The sequence below is a fragment of the Lutra lutra genome, chromosome 14 (assembly GCF_902655055.1).
Source record: "Lutra lutra chromosome 14, mLutLut1.2, whole genome shotgun sequence".
Classification (NCBI taxonomy): Eukaryota; Metazoa; Chordata; class Mammalia; order Carnivora; family Mustelidae; genus Lutra; species Lutra lutra.
This window is the reverse complement of record NC_062291.1, coordinates 56,274,455-56,301,471: the sequence shown is the minus strand read 5'-3', so window position 1 is coordinate 56,301,471 and position 27,017 is coordinate 56,274,455. Positions and strand designations below refer to the sequence as shown.

The following is a 27,017-nucleotide window of genomic DNA, read 5'->3' as shown; positions in this document are numbered from 1 at the left end:
CTGGGGCCAAATCCAGTCTGGCCGCCTGGCACAGAGGACACATGAAGGCAAAAGGAAAGTGTTCTGGTTGGTGGCGGCCTAAGCCGCAAGTAACAGATCTCTCTGATTAGCTGCAGATGTCCGCTAGCCTCACTGGTGCTGAGCTCCTACAGTGTTCACAATGAGCCTGGCTGTGCCTCTCTTCCGACTATTTCAGAATACCGAGATGTTCAGTGTTTAGTGTTTCTAAACCGAGAGCAAATCCACTGTGGTTGGGTGGATGAGCTTAGTCATGGCAGGGACGCCAAAGGCCAGGTCTCTGACTGGGTGATGTCCCTTCTCTTGGTCATTTCCTCAAGCCAATGTCCAGCTCCCCCAGCACTCTGTGTCTCTCTCACCTTGAGTCCTGGTTTTTGTAGCCCAAATGCCAAGCCACAGGAGCATATGTGAACAGTCTGTTATTCTGTCCCATGGGCAACATCACTTCTCTCTTGGGAGGGATTAACTAAACCCAAATTACAGTTTCTAAACGAAACCAGCTGCCCTAATGGTAGGCAGAGATGTGCAAAAATTTAAGAATCCACTTGTTTGTTTGGAAACTTGAAGCTTTGTGCTAAATCCCTTTTGCTTACTAGAACCTGTATATATGTAATTCTTTTTCCAAGAGGAAAAATGATATTGTCTCTTTAGATGTGTCTCAGTAATTCAGGCAAAAGGACTGGATTTTTTAAAAGCAATTTGAATTTCTTTCATATCACTTCTGAAGCGTAGTATGTTCCAGAATTCAAGGAGCCTTAACTGTGTGCGGATCCCTATTCGTTCATTCTCTCCATTTGTGTCTTCCTCTATTCTCTCTCCCAAACCTGTTCCTCTGCCTAGACACTCCTGAAGAAAACCCTTATTTCCCTACGTACCAATTCCCTGAACTTCCTGAAATCCAGCAAAATTCTGAAGGTACCATAAACTTAGACAGTGTATCTGTTGTCCTAGCCTTAAATTAATTCTTATAGTTCCATTCTACAAATAAGATTTGGCTTTTAGATTTTGTTTTTAATAGTCCTTTTTGGTTGGTGGAAATTTCATTTCACTTATTTGCATGATGTGCTATATTAAAATGACTATGGCCTTCCTAATTCATTAATCTCGTGTTCAGTGTGATGCCGTGTGCTTTAATAACACTAAAGTAGGTAATCGTTCAAAAGAGTCAGTTGCGGGATTTGTGAGCTCCTCCACTTCGTGGTGGGTAGTTTCAAAATCCACTGCTTTTCTCTGCTACAGAGGACAATCCTTACACTCCTACCTACCAGTTTCCAGCATCTACTCCTAGTCCTAAATCAGAAGGTAATTAAAGGAAACTCACGTGCCTCTCTTTGTGCTGGTGCTGTTACTTTCTTCTTCACCTTGGGTTTTTTCCTGGTGGCTAATGGGCTGTCTCCCAATCGTTTGCTTCCCCCAACCTTGTGTTTTGTTGGTTTAGTCTCACTCCTTGCTGACTGTATGACTTGAGTCTGTCTGGATGGATTTTAATCCTGTTCCCTTGGAGTTTCCATGATTAATGGGGTAACCAGTGTAGCTTAGTTATAATGCTTTGAACATGTGGGGCTCTGGGGCCAGTATTTGGGGTGGTCACATGGTGCTGGTGGCTGAGCAGTGACATGGGGAGCCAGTCATCGTGCTGCCAACAACAGAAGAGTTACCCAGTTCCCATATGTGCTACAGCCCATCACTGGGCTCCTCTTGTCATGGATTTTCAGGGTGTATCTCCTTGGTAGGGAATTCCCAAAGGGGTGTCCAGGTAAGAGATTCCTTCATGGTGGGAGATGATGTCCCTTGAAAATAAGGGTTTTGACCAAGTTAGAAAATGTTTCATGAAATTGCTGGCTAGGAATTTGGACCTGCTGGGAAGGATTGCCACATTCGTATCTAAGAGCAAAAAGTCTAGGTGTCAAAAAAGGTTCTAAAGGTAAGTTAAAGACACCATCCTTAGAATTACCCTCGTCCCAGGGATTATCTGACCTTTGGGTGAGTGACCTAGAAAGAGGAATGTGGAAAGGGGCATACAAGAGGAAATTCCATTAAATGCTCTTCTAGGATGAGATGTTGAACTCTCTTGACTGATTTGATTAATACTGAGTGTTAGTACAATGCATTGTCTTTGGAACTGAAAATAGTGCCGTGGATAAGACATGTCCCGTGTTCTCAAAAGTGCACATCCAGCAGTGAGTTAGACAAGGCCCCTTCCTCGCACCATGTCCAGAGTGGAGGCAGCTGCAAGGGCATGTGTTCGGAAGGCCAGAGGAAAGCTTGCTGGTGCGAAGGAGATCCTCAGTATATACCTGAGAATGTTGATGAGCGAGGCTTTGGACCATGGTACCATAGTTCTTTCTTAGAGATGCAGCCCTGTTGTGCCCCCTCAGTATTTCTCTGCTCTGATTAGCTCAACAGACTATCCTCCACAGCCTTTTTTGTCATGGGTTAGGTCGTGCGTTCACTCATTCACCAAACTCTTACTGATTACCTCTCACATACAGAAGGGGAATACCCGTTTTAGTTAAAATACCGGATTCCATTTTGGTTCTCCCTTTGATGTGCTCATCAGTGGTTTCCAACCATTTCATGCCTGGTTTGGAAGAAAAAAAGTCTCCCGAACAAACCAAGGCTTGCAGCTCCATGCTGATGATTTCATCACAACCAGTGACCTCCTCACTTCCAACAAGAATCTCTTTGCTGTGCGATAAGCTAGTCCTTTTATCCTGGAGTGCAGATTCTATCCAGAAGCATTGCTTAAGAGACAATTGACTGAGCCAAGAGAGGGAGACAGTTTTGTTCTGTTTTAGGGTGATTTTGACTAAATGTGATTTTCGATTGGTGCTTCATTTGGACTTGAGAACCCAGCACCCTCCTTCTGGGCTCCCTTTTGGGGAAGATGACAAGTGCATGGCAAACCTGAAGGCGTAGTGTCCCATAGGCAGTGGAAGGCTACCTGGAGGAGTCCTGTGGAGAAACACAGAGACTACGTGAGTCCAGAAGAATGCCATAGGCCTGCCGCAGGCAGTGTCAGCAGCTTCCACGGTCAGGCTGGCTGTTGGTCTGAAGACGGGGTTTCGTGGCCACACCCACAGCTGCCACGGTCCCCAGCTGCCACACCTAGCACCCCAGCTAACAATGATGTCAGCTTTTTGCTAAAGGTCAAGTTAGGCACTAGAGGGAATTGGGGTTATTTGGCCTTGAGGCGGAAACAGTAAGGGATGATATGGTAACTTGTCACCTATAAGGTAGGAAGCAGACCTTAATATTTCTTATTTTGAAAGACCAAAGAGGATAACATTGTGAAGGATTAAAAAGGGGGGACAATTAGGTTGAACATAAAAGATTGATAATAACCAAGATGATTAGGCTTTACCACAAGTGTCTAAGAAGTCTTCTTCCCTGGAAAGATTTTAAAAATAGGGTGGATTTTATTGTCCCTGCTCCTGCTAACGATGACCGAGCCAGACATAGAACACACATATATTCAGTCACTTGAAGGCTTTTTACAAGTGAAGGAGATGTTTGAGCTAGATCACATTAAATAATTGGGGTTTTTTTGTTTCTTTCTTTCTTTTTTTTTTTTTTAAGTGATCAGAGATTCTCTGGCTTGTGGTCGTGACATCTGTAAGCTTTGGTATGTCCCCCTCAGCTCTGTGTTCCTGACAGGTGGCCCTGGGCTCTGCACACCCTTCTTAATGTGGGAAATATTTATGCCTTTCAAAGAAAGGTGTTGAGGACAAATTAGCACCTAGCCAGGGTTCTACCCGTAGGTTTTAATGAGCATTAAAATATAGCCCATTTTGTGGGACGCCTGGGTGGCTCCGTTGGTTAAGCGGCTGCCTTCAGCTCAGGTCATGATCCCAGCATCCTGGGATTGAGTCCCACGTCAGGCTCCTTGCTCAGCAGGGGACCTGCTTCTCCCTCTGCCTCTCGACCTACTTGTGATTTCTCTCTCTCTCTGACAAATAAATAAAATCTTTAAAAAAAAAAAAAAATAGCCCGTTTTACTGAGAAATGTGAGCTGCCATTCTGGGGTCTGTCCTCTGTGAGGAGACCATCGTTGCTGCAGGTTTTTTGGTTGCACTTGTACTCAGAATTTGAAACTAGAATTGTTGGCAATAAACCTATCCCAGCCTAGCCTAAGGGCCGCTGCCTCTGTCTCTGTCTGAAATCCTAGTTGTTTATCCAGTATAAAAGAAGATATTTCTAAGTGTCTGAAAGCTGATTCTCCTGACTAGTAAAAGACTCCAGGAAAGTTTGTGTATGCCGGCATAACAACATTTCCCCCCCTCCAACTATAAAGAAAAAAAAGGCAAACTTGTCCAGACTTTCAGAAGATTAATAGAGTTATCGCACCTTAATCCGTGAAGTTTAAAATGTACTTGAAAAGAAACCTATAAACTCCCAGCGAGGAGCAGTCCCTTCTACTCTTGTGATCTTTGAGACCAGGCTGTGGGACAGGAGCAGTTTGCTCTTTGTTTCCTGAGGTAGTTGGGAGAGACTGGGGGACTAGGGACCTGAGCAAGAGCAGAATGAATTCAGGAGACTGACTTCTTGAAATTTCACTATGTACCCTGGTCCCTAGAAAGCTTATCAAAAATAACTTACCAGAAACCTTTTGGGAATAACTTTAAGTAAGGCTAAGCAAATGAGTTTTACTTTCTTTTTTTTTCTAACCTTCACTTGACCCACCCTCCCCTCCCCATCATTCCTTCCTCTGTGACCCAGAGCTGCTTGTCTGTGAATTCCATTCCGTTCTCTCTCCTGCAGGCAGAGAGATGTCCTTCTGTAGCCTCTGTGATGTCTGGTCAGAAAGATGAGGGGTGGGGGGGTGGGGAGAAGGGGCTGTTGAAGTGACCGAAGCCAGCCCCACCCACTGCCGTACCCAGATGTCAAGGGGCTGCTAGGTGGGTCTTCAGACCCCCTGCGCACGGTTTCCTCCTGGGGAGGAAGCGAGAGGGGGGCAGGCTGTGGAGGAAAGGCCTCAGACATGCCACCGCGGCCTCGCCCCTGCCTCCCGCTTTAGGAAACAGGCATGTGGTGGCTCAGACCTCAGCAGCTCACAGGCGTAATTCTATCAATAATAATAACAACAACAACAGCAGCATAACCACGACAGTGCCTGCCGCGACCACCATTTATTGAGCCCTTACTGGATACACAGCCTCACGTGCTAAATGCATGACAACTGTTAGCTTGTTTCATCCTCGTGGGGACCCCAGGAGGTAAGTCCTCGTTTCATCAGTGAAAGGTATAAGGCTTGGGAAGGCTAAGTAATCTGCGCAAGATCACCCAGTAAGTAGCAGAACCAGGTTTTCAATGTGGATCTCTAGGGCCCTTCCTACTCTGTTCTATGGCACTGCTGATTCCTTTCCCTCTCCTGCTGCACTCTGTGTTCTCGGTTGACCCTCTCTGACCCCTAAGCCCAGGCGCCCGCATCTCCCAGGATGGCGTCGGAGGGGGGGCGTGTAGTTAAGAAATGTCCCCAAGTGATTTGACGCCAGGACTGAGAGCCACCAGAATGGAGGGGACCGCCCTTCCCACTCTCTAAGGAGAAGCTACTCTCCAGTGCAATCCAGGGAATTTGGATATAGAATTTGAGGGGGGCTACGGGTTCAAAAGAACCAGCCTTCCTACTCTGAACATGCCCAAATGATGTTGGCTCTCTTGACGGGCTTTGTGTCCACAAAATGGCCAAGCTTTTCAAATGACACCTCCACATCAGCACAAAACCAGGTCTCTGGGTTACTTCACGGTGCATGGCCTATTAGAACACTTCAGGCCATGTCAGGGCAGAGGGCTGTCCTATCAGCCCAAGGGGGACGTCCCAGAGACCAGCTTTCCCTCTTGCTTTTGGATGCTGCTTCCTCCACTGTCCAGCTGACGGTGACCACTGCCCCCTCCTGGTGAAGTGTCTCAAGGCGTCCCCTGGGCGTGGTGACATACCATGCCACAGTGGTCTGTCTCATGGACCTTTCTCCTCATTCCTAGATGAGGATGCTCCAGGACAAAGATTTAGGAGGCCAATTTCTCCCAGGCACGTCTGTATTTGAGTTAAAGTAATCCTCTACCGGCCTTACAGAATTTCTAAGAATAGCCTTACTTTGCTGGAGTTCAAGCAAATAGATCTATTGTGAAGCTGCCTGGCTGGGCTCTGTGTGCCTCCTGCCCCCCGCTCCAGCTTGCACTGCCCAGGGGAGGCGGGGCCGGGCTGGCGGGACGGTCACCTTTGCTCTCCTGAGGACAGCCAGGCAGGAGGGCTCCGCCTGGCCAGTGCAGCCTTAGACTGGCCCACAGGATAGCCGAGAGCTCCAGTTACTCCCTCTCTACCTCCTCCACGGGCTGGGAATGCCACTGGAGATGAGGACGGTGAGTCTCCTTCCAGCCCTCTGGTCCTCCGCACGTCTTCCTCCTCTTACTTCTTTCCTTCTCTGTCTCGTTCTCTTCTCCTTCAGTTCTTTTCTTTTTCCCCTCTTTTACTGTTTGTTTTCTGTAGCTACTCTGTACCCTTTGTTGGTCTTTTTTTTCTTCTTCCTAATCCCTTAAAATTTGCCTTTAACCAGAACCGAAGCAGCTTTGGGAATTTCTCCCCGGGCTCTTTGGACTAATCCTGACCACCTTGTCCCATTTCTCCTTTTGCTGATTCTTCTCTCCGATCCCACCCAGACTTTGTCCCCAGTTCTGCGTATATCTTTATCTTTGGCTATTTTTATTTGTGGGGTGAGTGTGTGTATCTATCTTGACCCCTTTATCTTTTGTCTTCCAAAGTGTATGGAACAAAGCAGAAGGAATTAATTCGAGCGGTAGAAAAAGATTGTGTCAAAAATGAACCCCTGATGTTACAAAAATAATCTTAAGTTTAAATGCCTAAGAAATGTATAAAATTAAAATTTAATTGATAAAGGCAAGTGATTGTGTAAATACTGGTTTTTGGGCATCTCATTTTCGTCACATTTTTTTTATAAAATAATCATTCTCGACCAGCACTTGTTCCAGTGTTTTTAAGATTGTTATAAATTCTCAAGAAAGAAACCCCCAAATCCAGGAAAAGCCTTTTTTAGAAGTTCATTTAAAGTTGCTGTGGTTGAAAAAGAAATTATGTGCTTCCTGGCAGTTTTAGAAGAGTAGCCATCCCCAAATCGAGCCTCCAAGGATAGACTGCCAAAGCCTAGAGGATAGTCACTGGTGCATAAACATCAGAGCCCAGCAGGGGCCTTTGGGTTCCAGAAGTGGATTGTTCACCCCGAGTAAATGCTGCTGAGCCTTAGGGCTTCCTGGAAGTTGCTGGCACCGGAAGTTCTGGGTGTCGCTGCCAAGGCTCAGAGGGGCACCGTCAGCATGTGGCTCTACCACGAGCGGCAATCACAAGATCCCAGCTCAGCTGAGCCCCCTAAGGCGCCGCTTTAAAGAACCCTTGGAGAAACTGTAACGGCAGGATTTCAGACACAGACAATGCCTGTGCTCACAAACAGCTTGAAAAAAACATTTCATTTACTGCCTCTTAACTGTGCTTAAAAAACGTACACTCCATTTGGCTAACTCCAGTGTGCAGAGACGCAGAAGCGTGATCCTGGTGCCCAGTTTTCCCATTCATCGGTATTTTTAACTTCATATCCATCTACCCCAGTGTGGGCTTGGCCTGCCAGGAGAAGGGAACTAGAGAAACAGCAAGTAGATGACGTAGCAAGAGTGACTCAGTTTTACCCACTGTCTCTAGAAACCAGCAAAGAGCTAGAAGTGGGTAACTCAGAAAACTTGTGTAAGGGGCACCTAGGTGGCTTGGTTGTTAAGCGTCTGTCTTTGACTCAGGTCATGATTGGGATCGAGCTGTGTTGGGTCCCTGTTGGGTGGGGAGCCTGCTTAACTCTTAACTTTCTCCCTCTGCCTCCTCCCTGCCCCCACTTGTGCTCTCTCTCTTGCTCTCTCGCTCTCTTTCTGGCAAATAAATAAATACATACGTACATACATACATACATACATACAATCTTTACAAGGAAAAGAAAGAAAATTTGCTTAAGCATCAAGAAGGAGGAGATGATGCAGAAAGATAGCAAAGGCTTCAAGGTCTAGAAGTCAGTCTGGCCAACACCATAGTGCATGACTAGAATTTCAAAACAACAGCCTCTCCTGCCTCTTCCATAATAAAAATTATACCAGAAGAGTCACAGTTTTTCCCAGGATGGGGTAGATGAGGCCGGGGTGAGGAGTAGAACAAAGCCCCGATTCCTGTCACAGGGCTTAGAGGCAGGGCAGGGAAGTGGAGTCAGAAAGACCTTGAGTCCTTTCCTGCTTTGTCTTTCTCTCACTGTGTGGCTAAGGGCAAATTCTCTTAACCTCCCCGGGCCTCCTTTGCTTGTCTGTGAGAGGAGAGATTTCCTTACCTCCAGTTTTCGTGAGGGTTGAGTGAGATGAGGTTAGTAAATTAGCAGCCGCTATTCGGCACTTAATGGAAGCTGCTATTGTTTTTATTCACAAGCAGAGGTAGAATTTTCTTATGTTAGATTTCTTTTTTTTTTTTTTAATATTTATTTATTTGACAGAGAGAGGGATCACAAGTAGGCAGAGAGGCAGGCAGAGAGAGGAAGGGAACAGGCACCCTGCTGATCAGGGAGCCCAATGTGGGACTCGATCCCAGGACCGTGAGATCATGACCTGAGCCAAAGACAGAGGCTTAACCCACTGAGCCACCCAGGTGCCCCTTATGTTAGATTTCTAAGACAAACATCAATTAAAGTGAATTTTACATCCCCTGGGACCTGCCCGGATTCCTCGTGTTTGGTCAAATCTGTGGAACTTCAGTCTGCTGTCTTCGAAGGTGAGCTGAAATCTACATGTTGGACTCGGTCCCGTGGACACAGAGAAATGAAGAGCTTGCTTCCCTAGAGGTGCTCCTGCCCTCCGTTGGCTTAGCTGGATGACACTGCTTTCTCCACCTCTAACAAATAAGAAGTGGCTTTAAGAGTGTTCAGTCATTCTGATGTCTGTTGCCTTCACCCCCGTTTTTTCTCCTCCTACTTTTCAAAATACATAAATTATTTAACTCCCCAAGCTGCTCTATTTTTTTTTTCCATCTTATAAGAACTATTTCTCATTTCCTTCTAACAAATCTTCCAGATTTCTATGTAAGGAAGCTCTGGGAAGAAAAAATTGTTTCAAGAACATAGACTTTAAACATTTTTTTGAATATTTAAATGCCATGTGTCCCCCATGAAAATGTTGCTTCTTACCCCAAGAACCAGGTAATAGTTACAAACTAACCCTGATCTTCCTCACGGTCTACTGTTAGTCTGTCAGTCCGTGATTCAGAGATACAGGGTTTTGAGCTAAAATACGAGGCTAGATTTTAAGTGGTACATACATTGGTTCCTAAGTAAGCTAATTTCTCATTTGCAGCCAGTGTTTTTCCAGTCAAATCTCGGCAGTCAGAGCTGATTTTTTGCTTTCTTTGACATCATGGCATTTTTAGCAGGGTAATCAGAAGTTCTGTTAAAAAACAACAACAGGTTTAAAAAAAAAAAAAAAAACAACAACAGGCAAGACAAAATTCTTCAGAACAGTACTCCAAAAATACATTTCTGGATCTCATTTTACCTCTTCCGCCCTATTCTCAAAAGTTAACGTAAATCAGCTTGCACATTTCATGTATAGCAGAGCAAGTCTTGTTCAACTTTGATAACAACTAGTTCTTATCCTTGAAATGGATGGAGGAAGGGAGGGAAAGATAACTTGGTACCTGATACCTTTCCTTTATTTGGGCTGGGAGGAGACCTGGAGCAGATGAAAAGAGGAGAGGAGGGAATGAGAAGGGCTACCAGAAGGCATCTGGGTGGCTCAGTCTGTTGAGTGGTTGCCTTCATCTCAGTTCATGATCCCAAGGTCCTGGGATCGAGTCTGCATCAGGTTCCCTGCTCAGCAGGGAGTCTGCTTTTCCCTCTCCCTCTGCCGTTCCCCCTGCTTGTGCGCTCTCTGTCAAATAAATAAATAAAATACTTTTTAAAAGAGGGGCTGCCAGAGAAGTCGTCTTTGAATAATACTGAAAATAATAGCAGTGTTAGTTTTATTTCTACTTCACAAAATACCCCAGCCTTTCCTGCTCTAAGACTTAGATTTGCAGAGAAACAGGACTTGATTAACACTTAGCCAACATGTGACAGTGGGTTCTTTGGCTTGTGTTTGAAAAATCCGTTTCAGTAAATGTCCGTGTGCTCTCGTTTTGAGTTCAGGGCGGCTGCTTCGGCGAGGGGCTCAGCTCTGGTCTTGGTTCTGCAAGTGTCCGTGTCCTGGGGTTCTATGTTGAGGGGCGAGTGTCTCGCCCTTGCAGAGCAGTCCCACAAGACCGTGTGAGTTCGGTTGGTTCCGAAGTCACTGTTCAGACCCAGACCCTCGCAGGACCCTTGCAGGGCAGCCCTGCCAGCATGTGCTGTGTCGCGAGGAAAGCAAGCTGCTCGAGGAACTAGGCTGAGTTAGAATCAAAGCAAGGAACCAGGAGGGTTTTCTCAGCCTGTTTCCTTAGCCGCAGCCCCTTTGGTCAATGGTATTATGCATGGAACTGCCCCAGGTAGAACAGGTCCCAGCCGTGGTGGGCCGCTGAAGCCGTCTCCTGGGCCTCCCTCAGCCCATCCAGTAGTGGGACCAGCAGACTCTGGGGAACTCAGCAGGCTAGACCAGAGACATTCAGGGACCTCTCTCTGCCCCTGTTTCCAGTCTAGGCCGGGAACCCTGAGTTCTCAATTTGCTCGTGGGAAGTTGTCTTGAGGAGGACCTTTGGCTATTTGTCCCCATGCTTCCTTAGTGTCAGGTGGCAGTCAGCCCCCAGGTGTCATGAGTGGACCTTCCGGCCTGCAGGTTGGCCGGCCCTGTTTGGTTGGGTGGGCTCTCAGATGAGGTCTGGGGGGGGTGTAGCTTCCGGCCCTGGGCCGCCCCTCTGTCTGTCAGGCTTCCGGTGTGGCCGGACGCCGGCGCAGGATGGGGCAAGTGGGGGGACATGTCACCTGGTTTTCTTACCTTAGCCGGCTTGCTCCTGATTACATTTTGTTTTGTTCACTAGATGATGATTCAGATCTGTACTCACCTCGGTACTCCTTTTCTGAAGACAGTAAGTGATGTAGAATTTTCTGCTTGCGGGGGAGGAACAGAGGGTGGTGGGTGAGGAAAGACATCTTCCTGTCTTTGATTTTCCTCAGTTTTTGCAAGTCTTTTGTACCCACTTTTCTTCTCCAGCAAAATCTCCCCTTTCTGTGCCTCGCTCAAAGAGTGAGATGAGCTACATCGACGGTGAGAAGGTGGTTAAGAGGTCGGCCACGCTTCCCCTCCCAGCCCGCTCTTCCTCACTAAAATCAAGCCCAGAGAGGTAAGTACCTCCCACCCACAATCAGCTCTGAAGGTTAGGGCTTCCATCCCCAAGATACCAGGGAAGTGTCCTGTCTCTGCTGGGTCAGGCAGCTGTAGAGGCAAGAGTCATGCAAACCTGATTTTGAATCCCTGTGACTTATTCTGAGTCTCAGTGTCCTCATCTGTTCAATGGGGTTGCATTTTACATTCATAGGGATGCTGCAAGGATAAAACAAGGCAATGCATCTAACGTTTCCAGTAGTTTCTGGCTCCCCATATGGGCTTAATGAACATTGGCTGTAATTATCATGACTTTACCCTTCTCACAAGAGGAATCGTAACTGTAAATTTTGTCATGTGTTTTCATACTCTTTGTGCATTCTGACAGGTCCATACCAGAGAATATAATTTTAAAATGACGCCACTTATGTTTTTTGAAGACTTTATTTATTTGAGAGAGAGAGAGAAAAAGAAAGAATGCATATGTGTGTGTGCAGGCACACTCTTATGAGCGAGTGGGGGAGGGGCAGAGTGGGAGAGAATCTCAAGCAGACTCTACGCTGAGCACAGAGCCTGATGTGGGGCTTGAGCTCAAAAACCATCCTCAGATCATGACCCGAACCGAAATCAAGAGTCCCAGGGACGCCTAACTCACTGAGCTGCCCGGGCACCCCAAAGCCACACCTTTTGATAATTACATGCTTATCATGGAAAGATAAGGCTTGAAGTGGTTCTGATGATGGTGTCGGTCATCTCCTCGTGGCTGTGCTGAATGACCAATTTTTCTTCTCTGAGTTCTTATTCCCGACGGAGCAACCTTCGTATGCCACCTGGAGGGGTGTCCAGCACATCTTCGGGCTCCCTCTTTCACCACTTCCCAACAAGGCTCTGAGCACACTGCAGAATTTTTTTCCCTCTAAGTACACACTCAGTTTCACACCTCCGTACCTTTTCCATCTTCACAGACAAATGAGTGGCTGAGTCCCACACATACATGACAGCATCTGCCTGAGGATTTTGATAATTAATTTGAAAGGAAGGCTAGGTATATACCCTTAAGTCCTTGCGGGTACACACTTCATCAAGCATCTGCTGGGTTCATTTTTTGCGTGGATTGAACCAGATGCTGTGGGGGGAGAGAAGCATATATAAACCACGGTCCCTGCCTTTGAGAAGCTGATAGCTTTGCGGGAGAAAGGGAACTATACTCACAGTGCAAAATGCAATACTGTCCGTGCCTTAAAAATGTGTCAGCAGGGATGCCTGGGTGGCTCAGTTGGTTAAGCCACTGCCTTCAGCTCAGGTCATGATCCCGGGGTCCTGGGATCGAGTCCCACATCGGGCTCCTTACTCAGTGGGGAGCCTGCTTCTCTCTCTGCCTCTGCCTGCCACTTTGCCTGCTTGTGCTCTCTCTCTCTGACAAATAAATAAATAAAATCTTAAAAAAAAAATGTGTCAGCAACTTCCAAGGGTTCATGTATCCTCTAGAACCCATTGCTGACTCAGGTTAAGTATTTGTACCCAAGGCTGTGATTTGGGTGACTGCTGGGGCAGGGTGTGGATTAGGGACCAACGTGGTTATCAGTTGCAGATCACGTTTATTCAGTGCTTTCACAGTGGGCCTGGTGCTCTGCCAAGTGATTTGCATGCACTGTCTCATTTAATCCCTTCGCTATTCCCATTTTTCAGATGAGGAAACCAAAGTAGCCATGGGTGAGGTGCTTGGCTCAGCTCGCCAGGCTAGCGAGTGCGGTAGCAGGGACTGGAACCACAGCTGATGAGCTCTGGGACCTTCGTTCTCTCCCACCACACTAGTGGGAGTGGGAAGAACAAGCACGTTCCAAGAATGATGAGCCCGAGAAGAGAGCAGGCTTTGCCGCTGCCGCTTCCCAACCTTCTCCTCATTCTCTGCACGGCTGGTGCCCGGCTTTGAGCCGGGGACGCCTCAAGCCCTCTTGTGAAGCCAACGCAGAGATGTAACTGGTTATTTTGAGAAGGAAACCAGCGGAACTAAATGCTTTGCACAGAGACTGATTTCATGCTTCAGATACAAAAATTCCTTGATTAGACGGTAGTCAGCCAAAGTCAGACCCTGTCGGATGCCAATTTTCATGAAAATAGCTCTAATAGGATTTTTTTTTTTCCTCCAGAAACGACTGGGAGCCCCCAGATAAGAAAGTGGATACAAGGAAATACCGCGCAGAACCCAAAAGCATTTACGACTACCAGCCGGGCAAGTCTTCTGTTCTGACCAACGAAAAGATGGTAATGTATATATTAAAGTTCTTTTGTTTCCCCTGCTGTGTTCTTTAATCCGGATGCATTGGGCGCTTGGATTACATTCTCTTCCCCCTGAGACAAACTTTTGCTATGTTTTGAAGATGAATGAAGAAATGAAGTATTTTTACCCTTTTCATTTCTGCAGGTGTTGATAAAATAAGTCCTGAGAGTCTGCTTTGAAAGAAGCCGTATTGTGTTTTGTTGTTCTTTTTGTGCATGATGAACTAATTTAAAATGTTCTACTAATGTAAAGATTGATTTTGCTCCTGTCTTTTTAAAAACGTCTAACTGTTAATTTATCAGGCTTATTACTAACTGGACTAGACTCAGATTATTTTTTAATAGGTGACTCTTATTTGAACATGCATACATTTTGTAGAAGTTAAGAGCACATCATTAAAAGCTAAATAATTGCTATGATATTGTGACTTGGGAAGAAAGACCCAGACCCTGTTAGAATATGTCTTGTAGATCTTCCTTTTCTGACAAGTGCACTATGGAGGACGCATTTCCTATTCAGTCTGGTTTCTAATTCTCTATATGTGTTTACATCACCAAGCAATTGTGAGTGGGGGAAAGGGCCTGCCTGAGCATCGAAGAACACCCTGGAAAAGCAGCTTCTTCTGTGAAACAAGAAAGAATTTTTACAAACTGATTAGTTTCTTATCTGCCACCCACGCTCCCTTTTATTCACCCTTCGTTGGGATAGCTGGTTCAGAATTCTGATCATGGTTACAGGGATTCTCCAAAGCTCTATAAATATCGCAGCCCTCCAGCCGTGCCAGCAGGATGGAATTGTCACGCTGGGGATCGGCTTTTATTAAAATGTGGTTACCACACTGAGAGCAGATTAAGTAGGCCTCTGAAACGCAGGTTCAAGTGATTTTCCCTCCACCTCTTCTGCTCTACATGTTTTAAGTAATAATTGATTTGACTTTTACTAAAATAAAAATGTGACATCTTTAAAAGCTCAAAGGGAGAAAGTAATTTTAATTAGGAAGAAAGGTCAACAGTTCACAGAAATGCTTTAGAGTTGTCATTCTTTAGCATTTACTGTGTACCACAGTTATTCTAAGCAAAAAGTTGAGAAAGGAGCCAAGAACTTTGCCTCTGTCTGCACCCTGCCCTGGGGGTTCTCTCCCTGTTAGATCACACGCACCGAAGTTACCTTCCACGCGCAGGTGTGCCCAGAGAGACAGTCATGTGCTTTGGGAACATTCCTGATAACAAGTCAGGGACACACCGTCACGTGTCCACACACTTCTATGACTTCAGATACTCCATTGCCCTTTGGGTGCTTTTGTTTGGGCGATGCTGTTATTCCTGGGTAGTCTTTGCTTTAATGGAGGGCTTGCCCCTTTCTTTGATTTCCCCCTCCTTTCCTTGCTTCCCAATAATTTGACCACTATTCAGCATTAAAAAAAAAAAAAGAAAAAGACATAGTTTCGTTTTTCTTGTTGATACCACAATGGTTACAACCCCTGGAAAGTGATAGAGGTGCCCGTTGGGGGCCTCTGGACAGTTGTGGCAACCATGCCTATGGTGTTCAGGCCCCTGGGCCAGCCCAGTGACAGGACGAAAAGGCCCCAAGCAGACCATGGAGGAACACTGTGGCCAGCCACGTAATTCAGTGCCCTTCGCTCTTTAGCGCTGTTCTTCTTAAGAGAAGGCTTTCATTTTAGAAATTTCAGCCAGGTCTGCGTTTCACAGTCTACTCTTCCCAGTAGTTGAATTAGTCCTTTCTTTTTTTATTTTTTTTTCCCTTCTGTTTTTGCCACATGAACAGAAAAGTTGGAATGTGTCCGTGTCGCTTGCCTTTTGGCATCCAATATCCGGTTTGCCAGAATTTGAGGACACCTCCCACCCCCGCCCCAACCACCACATGCACACACACACTTTTGCCTTGTTAACTGTGGATAAGTATGCTAACTAGTGACCGATATAGAATCTAAATTTGCTCTTGGAAGTGCACAACTCCTTTCGAGGGGAAAAATGTTTTGTTTTTCCAATTTGTTCCTGTCCACTTCAGCCTGCCAACTTCAATGGTGACCTCACAGGCACATGTGCCTGTTGTTGCAGGGAGGTTGGTGGTAGACTGTAAAGGCTTCTGAAGAGATTGTCTTATCCCTGGGGCAAACCCAAACCATCGCAAGCAGAGGAAACCCTGTGCTGCCTTCAGAATCCCCCACAGTAGGCTTACAGCCTGACGTCTCCAGCCATGTGGCAGACTCCTGTGATGGTCTTCATAACTCCCGAGCCCCCTGTTGTCCTAGTCTGAGCCCATCGTCTTGTCCTCCCACCTCGGGATTAGAGATCTAGTGGTCAGGCCCTGCTTTGTCAGAAATGGCCTCTTTCAGGCTTTGTCCCTTTTACTTTCCTCCAAAGTCCCTTCCAGAACTTCAGCTCAATTCAACAGATATATATAGAGTCACTTTTAGGTGCCAAGCCCTGGTTAGAGGTTGGGTTCCCTGCTGATCCCACAGGGGCATATTGGGAAGGACAGACATTAAGATAGTAACTACAGATACAGGGTACGGATTCAGGTATGTAAAACAAGGGGGTTTCTTCCCAGTACACAGTCACTTTGAGTTCCTTCCTGGCTAATTAAGTTCGTCACTTCCCCCTATTTTAGCTTTGGGTCCTCTACCAACATACAGAGGGTCTGCCTTCTTCTCAGAATTATGAGAAAGGGGGATGTTATATACTGGACAGAGCACTGGACTGGGAATTGGAAGATCTGAGTTCAAATCCTGACTCTGCCTTCAGCTATCTTGGGGCAAGTCCTTTAACTTTTCAGAGTCTCAGTGTTTTCATCTGTAAAACAGAAGTATTGCTTGGCCTGCCAACGTTACCAAAGTCCTGAGTATTGAAGTGAGTCCTGAGGAAGATTGCAGACTCCCCAAAATATCGAATGAGAGGGCCAGGTGCGGTAAAATGTCCAAGAGAACTACATGAATGTCATCAAGAGTTGTGCACACGAACATACCGCATTCAGATTGTTTAGTTCAAAATTGAAGCCAATCTCTGGCTCCCATCCAAGAAGCAAGACCATCCTTGAGGAGAATGAGACCTGCCTTTTCCCAGGATTTGGCCAAGCTGGGGAAAAGAGCCCACGGTAGCAGAGAACTCAGCCTGGCGTTGTGGAATCCGCCCTGCCTGCCAGGACATGAGCCCGCTCTGCGTCTGGAAGGACATTTCCTATTTGTCCGTTCCCTAATCGGATCTACGGCCGAGTTACAAATGGCAGAATCAAATCCAGGCGTTCGTGCCGTGTGCTGCTACCGCTTTCACACACTCTCCAGACGGCTGCTCTGGGCCTCAGCAGTTGACAGGCCTCCCGACTCAGTTCTCCACACGGTGTTAGCCTTCACGGGAAAAGCAATCTGCAAGCAACCTTTGGCAATAAAATGGGCTGATTCTTTCAGGACTGAGTACCAAGACATTCAGGCCATTTCCTGAAAGAGTTGGTACATTTTATTTAAAACAACAACAAAAACGTAGCCTATTCCCATGGAGCGGTTATAAATAGTGTTAAAAAATAATCAACATGAAATGGGTTTCATGAAACTCCCATCATATGGGGATCTAGCATGTCCCAGGGTCTGAACTGTCCCTCCTGAATAGTGTCCTAGTGCTTGTGCCTCATTTCACTGAATAAATTAAGATCCCATTTGGAATCCGTTATTGTACACCCTTTCAGAATCTGGTAAGAAGGAGCCCACCTTCTCCTTTGAGATTTAGGCCCCTAGTTTCCTAAAGACAGCTGGGGGAGGTTTTAATCTGGATGGAAGAGGGCAGACTCTGTTTCAGTAGACATCTCCCTTGGAGTCCCGCTTACTTTTATTTAGTGCATTTCAGTTAAAGTTCTCTGCCGTATCTTCCTCCTTTTAAAACAAAAGTAGAGATAACAGTGAAGACTCTTTGAAGGATTTTAGAAGAAGCGATGGGTCAGGGTCCCAAAGAAAGCGGACAGCCATTTCTACAAACCGCAAAAGGCCTGTGAACAGAATGTAGAGAGAAACGTGTCCCGGAGAAGCTGCTCTGTGACACCGTGGCTTGGAAAACGTGGCCGCGGGACTTTGCCGTTTCCTCCCCAGGTCGTTGCCCTGAGGAAGTGACGTTACTTAGATACTGTTTTCAGTCTCAGTACAAAATAGACCTTTTCTATTTCCTATTGTTGTCAGAAAAATCACCATCTCTCTCTCATGTAGTGACTGCCAAGGTATTTTGAATATATCTACGTAGACGGATTTCATGATGCCATGAGCCCCTCGTGCTTTTGCCTGCTCTGAACTTGTATGTCCAGTGTTTGAAGGGGCAACCTGATATGCTTTCCAGGCATTCATTTTCCAGCCAAACCTCTCCAGAAACACATGTTATTCCACAGAGTGAGATGTTAAGACTTTATAAAGTTCTGGCTCGATATGAAATGGTCAGTCTGTGTGAACTGCCTCTTAGAGTTGTATGAAGTTGAGATACCTGACTTATTTTTGCAACATAACCCAGAAATTTTCTCCCCCCTGTTCTGTTGTCTGTCTTGTTCCGCTTCTCCCTCATTTTATTTTTCCCACTTCTTTAACATTTATTTGTGAAAACATAAAGTATATTCTGTCTGTATTCCTCCCCCATAGACGCTCGTTTAAAATGTTTTTTGCACTTGTGTCCTCTGTTTTTTACTTACACCATCTTTCACTGTACTGTGTGTGGGACATGATTTCTCACCTACTCATGTGCCATTAAAGATGCAGTATTAACCATGTGGCTTTTTTAAAGTGTTGGTATTTGCGTTTCTTTTGAAGATCCTTAAGGCAGCTTTGCAAATAAGTACTAAAACCGTACTAGCCCATAAAAGTGATTTGCTCTACTCATACGGCATAGATGGCTAAGTGTTTGGTGTACTCACCAGGTTATTTGTTCCTCACTAACAGTTCTTCATAAAGAGGAAGTATGGGCTTTCTCTTACCCCCCCCCCCAGTACGGTTATTGAGGAATATGCCCAAATTCCTATCTGTCGTGGAAGGCTGCAGTGTGGCACAGAGCTCCCCCTCCATGGCCCATGTGCCTTCTGCCTCAGGGCTGAGAGTGATTCGCTCACTGCTCCTGCCTCCATTTCTCCATTTTTATGAACCCATCCTCTCCCACCTGTTGTAGCTCCTTGTTTTTGCTGATGTCCGTAAAATGGATGATTGCTGCTGTTGGACACAGTTGCTGTGTATCCCCGGAAACCACTGCATCTCTACTGGCCTATTCCTATGTAATCTCTGCATAATGTTATCCTTCTCTCTCTTCCATTTCCCTATCACCAACCCCTATAGAGTCGGGATATAAGCCCAGAAGAGATAGATTTAAAGAATGAACCTTGGTATAAATTCTTTTCGGAATTGGAGTTTGGGAAACCGGTAAGTTTAATAGCTTCAGTGGTTCTAGACGCCTTTTTAAATAATGCTGTTGATGCATTGTTGCTGCTAAACAATCAGATCTATTTGGAAGGAATGCAGGAGGTGGGGAGCAGCGATTTCAGTGGGCAGTTGTGGGATTGTCTCTTCTCACTACAACCTGTAAGCTTTCCCTCACTTTACTTCACCAAGAAAGCAGTGAGCCCTGGAATTATTTCTTGCCAGAAAAATAATAGAGAAACAAGACTAAATCATTGCATTAGAAACAAATATCCCACGCCTTGTAGATGGCATTATTTGGGCCATTGGTTCAATTACTTAACCAGGGTCTTTATGGCAAACTGAAAATAAGCAGGAAAATGCATTACACACTGAGAGGGGCAGCTTTAAAAAGATTTAAGTACATAGGCAATGGCAGTGCCCCAGAGAGCCTCTGTATGTAGATGTGATCCACGAATGGATCCCCGTTACAGGTGGCTTGGGAGAACAATTTCTAGGAGTTGGTGTAGTATTTCCCAAAACTTGAAATGGGAGTTAGGCTGAACGCTGTATTTGCTAGAATTTCCCTGTGATGTCGCTGAGTTGGCCTTGGCACAAACTGATTTTTGGCACTGACAGGAGGATTTTCTTAGCCCTGCCCCCAAAGGTGTATCACACAGGGAGAGTTGAGTTCATTTTTCCACTGAGAGGACTAGAAACTGACTTTAAACCTCTCGTTGCATTAAAGTCTTATTACAGCTGTAAAAAAAAAAAAAAAGAATTTACAGGTGGAAGAAGTCAGTGTATAAAGATAAGACATTTTGTTAGATGTTCATGTGAAACTTTAACCATTGAAACCTTGAAACCAGCATGGGAATCACTGCGGTTTGGAATGATAGTTTTATTTGCAGACAGGGGTTTTTATAGTTAAGTGTTAAATTCCACAGTTTATATTTTTCATTAAGATGAAGACAAAGACAAATGAAGCGGGTGCTGTGAAAATGCTAGTTTGATTCAGTGAGGCTGAGCTTTGTTAGAAATTTGAAGTGTCTTCTGGTTTAGGAGCCCCAGACCTACAAACTTCCTGCTGTTAGAATGTTTTCCCGCTGCCTCCTCCTCGTCTGCTAGACATGGGTGGGGAGGGCACGTGTAGCCCCGGAGCTGTTCTGAATGAACAGCGCCACCTAGTGACCAGTGTAGAGGGAAGTGTCTGATGGGAAGTTGGCACTGTTCTCTCCCCAGAGCTGTGTGGTGCATACCATTATTTCTCGGTTCTCTCCCTTTTTCCTATTCACCATTCAGACATCAAAGAAGTCTACTTCAGGCAACTTCTCCACACTCAAATATTGAACAGTATCTTAACCCTTCTCTTTGTCCTAAAACTTGCTCAATTAACTCACACATTGAATCGTGTGGTCCCTTCCCCTTTCTACCAAACAAACAAAAAAAGACCATGATTAGTATATGTAATAATAGTGCTATCCTTTCATCAGGGAAAGCAAAAGCTGTCAGCTTTAAGTTATGTACGATAGTCTGTGCTATTGATTTTGCAAAGCCCTCTCGGAATCCACACATTTCTAGCCATTCCTCCTTTGCCAAATAACTAAAATTCGTTTCATCTGAAATATTAACATTTAGAGAAAGATCTGAAACAATCTTATAATGTGATTCATTTGTTTTACTGAATCTGTCATTGCAAATAATTCCATTTTGTTAGCAAAGGACAGTATTTCAGTCCCAGCATACATTAAGTTGGCTCTGTGGATAGCCTGGTAGAAACACTGTTTCTACTGGAAACCATGGTCTGAGCCCCGCACAACCAATCCAAACAAATGTTGAGAACACAGTCCATTTTTGTATAGTGGGAACTTCCTAGAATGTGTGTCCCTACTCTGTTGTTCTAACTGCTTCTTAATTATATAAAGACTTAATGATGCTTTTCCAAAACGCCATTTCCTTTGAAGCCATGATGTTCCTTGCAGAGACCTTAGAGTCCTTAAATGGGACTACTTGACTGAGTCTTTTAAAGTATTAAGATAATACTGTGGAAGACTTGCCAAAACAACCTAATCAGTGCCCATATCCTGAGGAACAGCGTCCAAGATGAACGGTTCCTCCTGGTTGGGAGCATCCAAAGGCTGGGATTATCATCCGGTTGAAACAACTGGATGACCGGCTCTTACTCCCAGGGTTGCGGAAGAAGGTGTGATAGGGAGAAATTTTTTCTTCACTTCTGTCCTACATTCGTCCCTCTGGGCTATAATAAAAGTAAGAGAGATAAATCAAAGTGGCATAAACCACGGAAGTTGTTTTGTAAGGTTTTTCAGTCATTCAGAGGCAGAATGAAACTGAAACTCCTATGAAATCGTGTGGATCATCATTTCTACTTGTTTTTTATCCCAAACCAACTCAGGACCCACTTTTCCCAAGTGAAGCCTGTCAGAACTTAAACACTAGACATTTACCCCGAATTCCTTTCTTCCTCAACGCTTGCGCTTAAAGCCCACTACCCAGAATGAGCGGAAATTTTAGCAAAAATCTGGCTGGAGTACCTTTTAGCTCTGATACGTTGTTGTAGAATAGCAAATAATTCAAGACTCCCGGGGTCTTTCTGGAAGGATTTAAAACCAATTTAATTTGTAAGCACTGCCTTATTTTTTTTGCAATAAAGATGGAAATGAGTATGTATCCTAAGTGACTTTAAAAAGTCTACTTCTCCAGGTGAACAGTCCAAGTGTAGTAAGTGTTTAAAATGAATGGTAATTGTTAATAGCACTTACTTTACAAATTGCAGAGTATATATATATACAGAGACGGCATTATTGACCCATCACTGTCAGTGATGAAAGTCCCTTGGACACTTGCAGATTCATTACTAAGAGTCTGGATGTTAGGTTTTTTTTCTTTTCCCCCCTCTAATTTCTGCAGAAATCTGTGTGATTTCTAGAAGTAAGCTTGAGGCAAAATGTCATAGTGTAAACCAATTTGAATGCTTGCATAGAGTTACAGTGATAATTGCACAAAATTCCAGGAGTTACTAATGATCTCATCTTTTTCAGGGGTCACTGTATAAGACATTTCAGGTCTAAACAGGCAGAACGAGAAGGTCTGGTTGGTGGGGGAGAGGTTCAAGAATTACAGGAGCCTTGTAACTTTCAGATGTCCTACCCTCCCAACCCTTCCCTCATGAAACTCACAGTTCTCCTGGCAGTTTTGTGTTGGGAACGCAGCTCTCATTCAAACTTAAAGAGTTAAAAGAGAAAACAAATATAACCCTGCAGTCCGCTTTTCAAATTCAAATTATAAACTGTTCTCTAAGGCAGATGGAAGGGATGGCTGTACCACCAGCAGTGTTATCAAAGTCTGGTTAAGCCACGAAAGGAGATTGTAAGTGTTGCCTAGTGGAATTGTCTAGTTAGTGTATTTATTGAATACCCCTTTTGTACCTGGATTTCATTTTCACAAACCACAGAAAACATATTTGGTTCAGTTTACCCTCCCCTGGCCAAATCTCCAAAGTCACACATTTATTAAACATGATGAATTTGGAGACTGCTTCAAAGACTGCTTCAAAAACGCAGACTCTCGGTGTCAAGGTTAGTTTGAAAACAACAGTGAGGATGTCTATCAACAATACTTCAATTAAAAAAAAAAAGAACAATGAGAAATTTTCAAGTTTTGATTTTTGTTCAAATTGGTGTTAACGCTTTTTTTGCTTCTGATTTTGTTTTTGTTTTTGTTTTTTTAATGTTTTCAATGTTTAGAATCCAACAATGACTTACTCTTGAGATGTAGACATAGAAACTTCCCAGTTAATGTTTCTAGCTCCTAAATTCTGTAGAATCCCTCCCTGGGCAGCCTCCTCAGGAGGCCAGGTGCCCAGCCCCTGTGCTTTGAGTTCACTTTTCTGTGTTGATACGGTTCTCCTAGCGTGCCCCTCTTTGTTTGAGCCAGTCTCCATGTTTGTCTTTATGTCTTTATGCTCATTTCTTCATTTCCTCCTCTGCTTCCCGTCAGCCTCCCAAAAAGATATGGGATTATACTCCTGGAGACTGCTCTATCCTTCCTAGAGAGGATAGAAAGGTAATTCTGCTGTGCCTCCTCCGTGGGCTGTGTGTGTGTTCTCTAGCCTGGTTAGTGTGAGTGTGTCGTGGGTTTTTTTCTTTTTTCTTTTATTTTCTTAAATCATTTTTTTTAACTCGATAACATTTTTTTCTTTTGGCTTGGTGATAAAACGATTTAACAAAGTCTCTATGACTTCTACTACTAATGCTGAGAGGTTTTTAAAGCAATGCCTTATTCTCCTGACATATCCTATTTGTCACAGTCACTATACTCTGAAAAGAGAAAAAATAGGTCTTTCGCGAAAGGTAGGTTTCCGCAGTATTTGTAGTTCTCTCTAGCAAGTAGAATAGACTTTTGAAGCTCTGATGACTTGAGGATTTATATTTTCCCTGCCTAATGTTGCATTCTCTGTTTTCACGTCTTCACCTGATTTCTAGTGAGCTCTTGTGTTTGGTCATGCCATCTTTGCCTTATTAAAGCATAGCACTAAACAAATTCATTTTTCAAACTTAACCTTCCATTCTTTCTGCCTGTCCTCTAAACTAAAACATTCTTTCCCATCTTTTCTCTCTTCAACCAGACTAATCTAGAAAAAGATCTCAACCTCTGCCCAGCAGAGTTAGAGGCACATTTAGAAAACACGGAGATGCTTAATAAAAACCTGTCCCAGGTATTTCCTAGTTTTTCTTCATGCTGTCGGTTCCTCTTCCAGCTCGGTTTTGTTTTCTTCTCTGCTCTCTGGTTTCAATGTAGTCAAGGCAATGAATGCTTATGCTAGGTCTTTAGAAACTGCATGGCTTTCAGACTCCTGTTTTTGATTCCTCTCCCCTCCCCCCACCAACCTAATTTTTGCTTGAATTTCTTTTGAGCTTGGCATCTTCCTTAAAGGGAGTTTTTCAAATATTTTCAGGGTGGCTGGTGATTTAAACGACATCACTCCCTTGTCATTCTCTTTCTCCGCTCTCAGGAGGTGACCCTTATAACTTTCCATCCTTTGCCCCCGTATATCTTCTTCAAATTTTCTGGGAGCCATTTTTTGGAGAGATTCACTTGTCTTTTTTTTTTTTTTTTAATCCCTGGGAGATACCAACCTCAGAGATCATCTTCAGAAACACAGTGGTGGTGATTTGAGTGCCTGTTATGCATGGCACTGGCAGAGTAGTTGTATTTGTCATTTGGAAGATCAGAAAGTTCTCAGTGAAAAAACACACTCCAGAGACCAGACAGCCTGGCCACAAACAAGCATTTGAAACTCAACCTGTATTGACATTTTTAAAGGGGGCTATGTCAAAATGTGGTTTATTGAGGACTTTGTCATAGAGTCCAAGGAAAACAGGTTCCCAAGGGGAAGAAAAATACCAAGTATTTGGAGAACCGCCCCCAGGGCTCCCTGACAAAGCAAAAAAGGCTCTTAGAAGGAAACGGTATCTTTACAGAAAATAAAGAAGGCAGGCAGGCTCTGCTGAAGAGGCTAGGAAGGTCCACAGACTGTGACAGGAGGAGTGGAAAATACTATAGATTGTGTTCTATTTAAACAGAACAAGACAAGGAGGGTCAGACCGCCAGCATGAGTGACTCAGGTTCTGAAAACTCTTGGGTGCTGGACCATCAAGCCAAGGAAGGAGTGAAGAACCCAGGGGGTTATGGCAGCAGCCAGGGTGGGCTGAGATAAAGTCAGACACTTAGGAACTGCAGGCAGATGAGGAAAGTTGGAGTTTGAGAATCCAGGCCCCTCTCCAGAACTTGGGGGAGGCACAAAGGTGAGCTACGGTGCCCACAGTTAAGGCAGATAGGTCATGGGGCAGGGAAAGGGGATGCTCAGCTTCAACCAAGGTGGAGACTGGAACCAGCTGTAGCCCCTGTGGGATAGAAGATCTGAGCAAGTTCAAGAGTGAGAACTAACTGCAGGTAAGTCCTAACATGTTCCAGAGCAGGACAGGAGCGCTAGGATTATAGGTCACAAAATGAATCAGGGGTTCCTTTTCAAAGTAGTCTAATAAGAGCAGCTCTATTACACATGCAAAGATGGAAGGCAGCTGGAGAATTACTGAACTCACTGAGGCTTCCCTGAGGTTAGAGACAGTTTCCAGTACCTGGACTTCTGCCCAGGGCAAGGTGGGCACAAAGAAGAGTCTGATGCATGAATGAGTCATTTTCACATTGGTTCAATTACATGTTCCCCATTAGTCGCTAATAGGTATGGGATACGCTGAGAGGGGCTCTAAATCGGCACAAAAAAAAAAAAAACAAAAAAACAAAAAAACAAAAAAAAAAACAATGAACTTTGCCTTCAGGAACATGACCATTTAGGCACACTCCTAAAAAAAGATCTACAGCAGTACACAGCAGTGCCTGCAAAGAGCTTAAAGAATGGCACGGGCTCTGAGTGCCAGGCAGAAGAGTGATCTTGTGGAAAAGTAGGGACAATTTCTCAGGGGGTTGACCGGGACCTTAAAGGATGAGTGCAGTGTGGTAGAAATAGTGATAGAGATGGGGACATCCATGTGAGGCACGTAAAGAGCAGAGAAGTGATTGTGTTTAGCATGTATTCAAGGAGTAGAAGTAGAATCAGCTGTAATAGAAGATTGGGGGTGGTAGGTGGGAAAGAGGGTTGACCCTGGATTATAGAGGTTCAGAACACACAGTTAAGAGATGATTTTCTCCACAGCCCAATGATGTGATTCAAGTGTTGTTTTAGGGAGGTTGGTGTCCTCACTCTAGAGAGGCTGAGGGTTTAGGCCAGGAAGCTGGAAGAATTGCGGACATCAGTCTGTCATGTAAGAAAGATGGGGAGAAAATCCATGCAGAGGTAAGATGGAGTTAGTTTTAGGTGATTCATTCTTGAAGTGTTGGCTGGGTATCACCAAGGGCATTTCCAGTAGGCAGCTGGAAATACAAGACTAGGTATCCTAAGAGGAAGGGGCCTACAACGTCAGTTAGAGTCACTTGTGGAGAAGAGATGGCTGAAGCCCTGGGAGCAGATGGAAGATTGAAGGTCAGGAAGGACGAGAGCAGCAACTACCCCCTGGGATATTGGATGACATGGAGCAGAAGAAAGGGAGGATCAGAGGGTGAACAGGTCAGAGAGGTAGGAGGTATGGTGAACAGGTCAGAGTGGTGGAACAAGAAGAGAAAGTATGACAACTACCCTGTGCTCCAGAGAGGTCCCCAAAAGTAGACTCCAAGGAAAGGTCAGTGGGTTTGATAACCAGGAGGTTTCTAAAAACCTTCAAGGTTGCTGGGTGAGGAGTTGCCGGGAACTAGAGTGGGGAAGCATCTGGGGATTCCCTAGGGGTACAGCACTGTTGAAAACATGTAATTGTGGAAGGAAGGAAGGAAGGGAGGTGGGTATTCCCAAAGGACTCTGCAGGGTCACACAAAAGTTTTCCAAGATGAAGACCCAGACTAGGACAGGTCCCTAAGGTAGGAGATGGGCAGGAGACATCAGTGCAGGCAAGGTGGCTGCCTTCTCTGAGGAATAATGGCAGGTAACTGGGAGCGGGGGAGGGTAGAGTCCTCATCCTGGGGCAGAGGCTCCCTCCAAAGTGAGAGGACCCAGCAGGTTGAGGGTAGGTGGTTCAGCAAGTTGAGGACCAGGTGGGTGAGCCCCAATAAAGATTGCTTCCCTCCCGTCCTTCCTCCCTCTAGGACAATCTTCCTTTTCTTTCTCCCGCTGTTTCTGTCTTTCCCCCAGTATCTCTTCCACATAGCGACTTTTCCTTGAAGTGATTATTATTAGTGATAAGAGTATCTTTAAAAGTTAACTTATTCATTGGTTGATTCAACTACCACATTATTTTTTTTTAAATATATTGAGCCCTTCGCCTTTTTTTTTTTCTTCCAAGACAAAACAGAAACCTTAGACTACTTAATTCTGTTGCCTTTTCTCTGCATGTAACTCTTGGTGGTTTTCTTTCTTTTGCATAATTGCCTGTCATTTTATAAAATGCTCCCCTA

The 27,017-nt window shown here is 44.9% G+C and overlaps 1 protein-coding gene across 50 annotated transcripts in view; it reads left to right on the top strand.

Moving 5' to 3' along the window:
- SORBS1 (sorbin and SH3 domain containing 1) overlaps positions 1-27,017 on the top strand; it is a 227,861-nt gene that overhangs the window by 152,339 nt on the left and 48,505 nt on the right. For 30 of the 50 annotated variants that reach the window (XM_047703064.1, XM_047703093.1, XM_047703082.1 and 27 more), the window contains 8 exons: positions 859-933; positions 1,258-1,320; positions 11,057-11,104; positions 11,230-11,359; positions 13,491-13,605; positions 18,936-19,019; positions 23,013-23,078; positions 23,641-23,730. In XM_047703064.1, coding sequence (XP_047559020.1) covers positions 859-933; positions 1,258-1,320; positions 11,057-11,104; positions 11,230-11,359; positions 13,491-13,605; positions 18,936-19,019; positions 23,013-23,078; positions 23,641-23,730 — 671 coding nt within the window. The remainder of the gene's footprint in view (positions 1-858; positions 934-1,257; positions 1,321-11,056; positions 11,105-11,229; positions 11,360-13,490; positions 13,606-18,935; positions 19,020-23,012; positions 23,079-23,640; positions 23,731-27,017) is intronic. The other 20 variants (XM_047703111.1, XM_047703077.1, XM_047703074.1 and 17 more) reach the window with 9 other exon arrangements.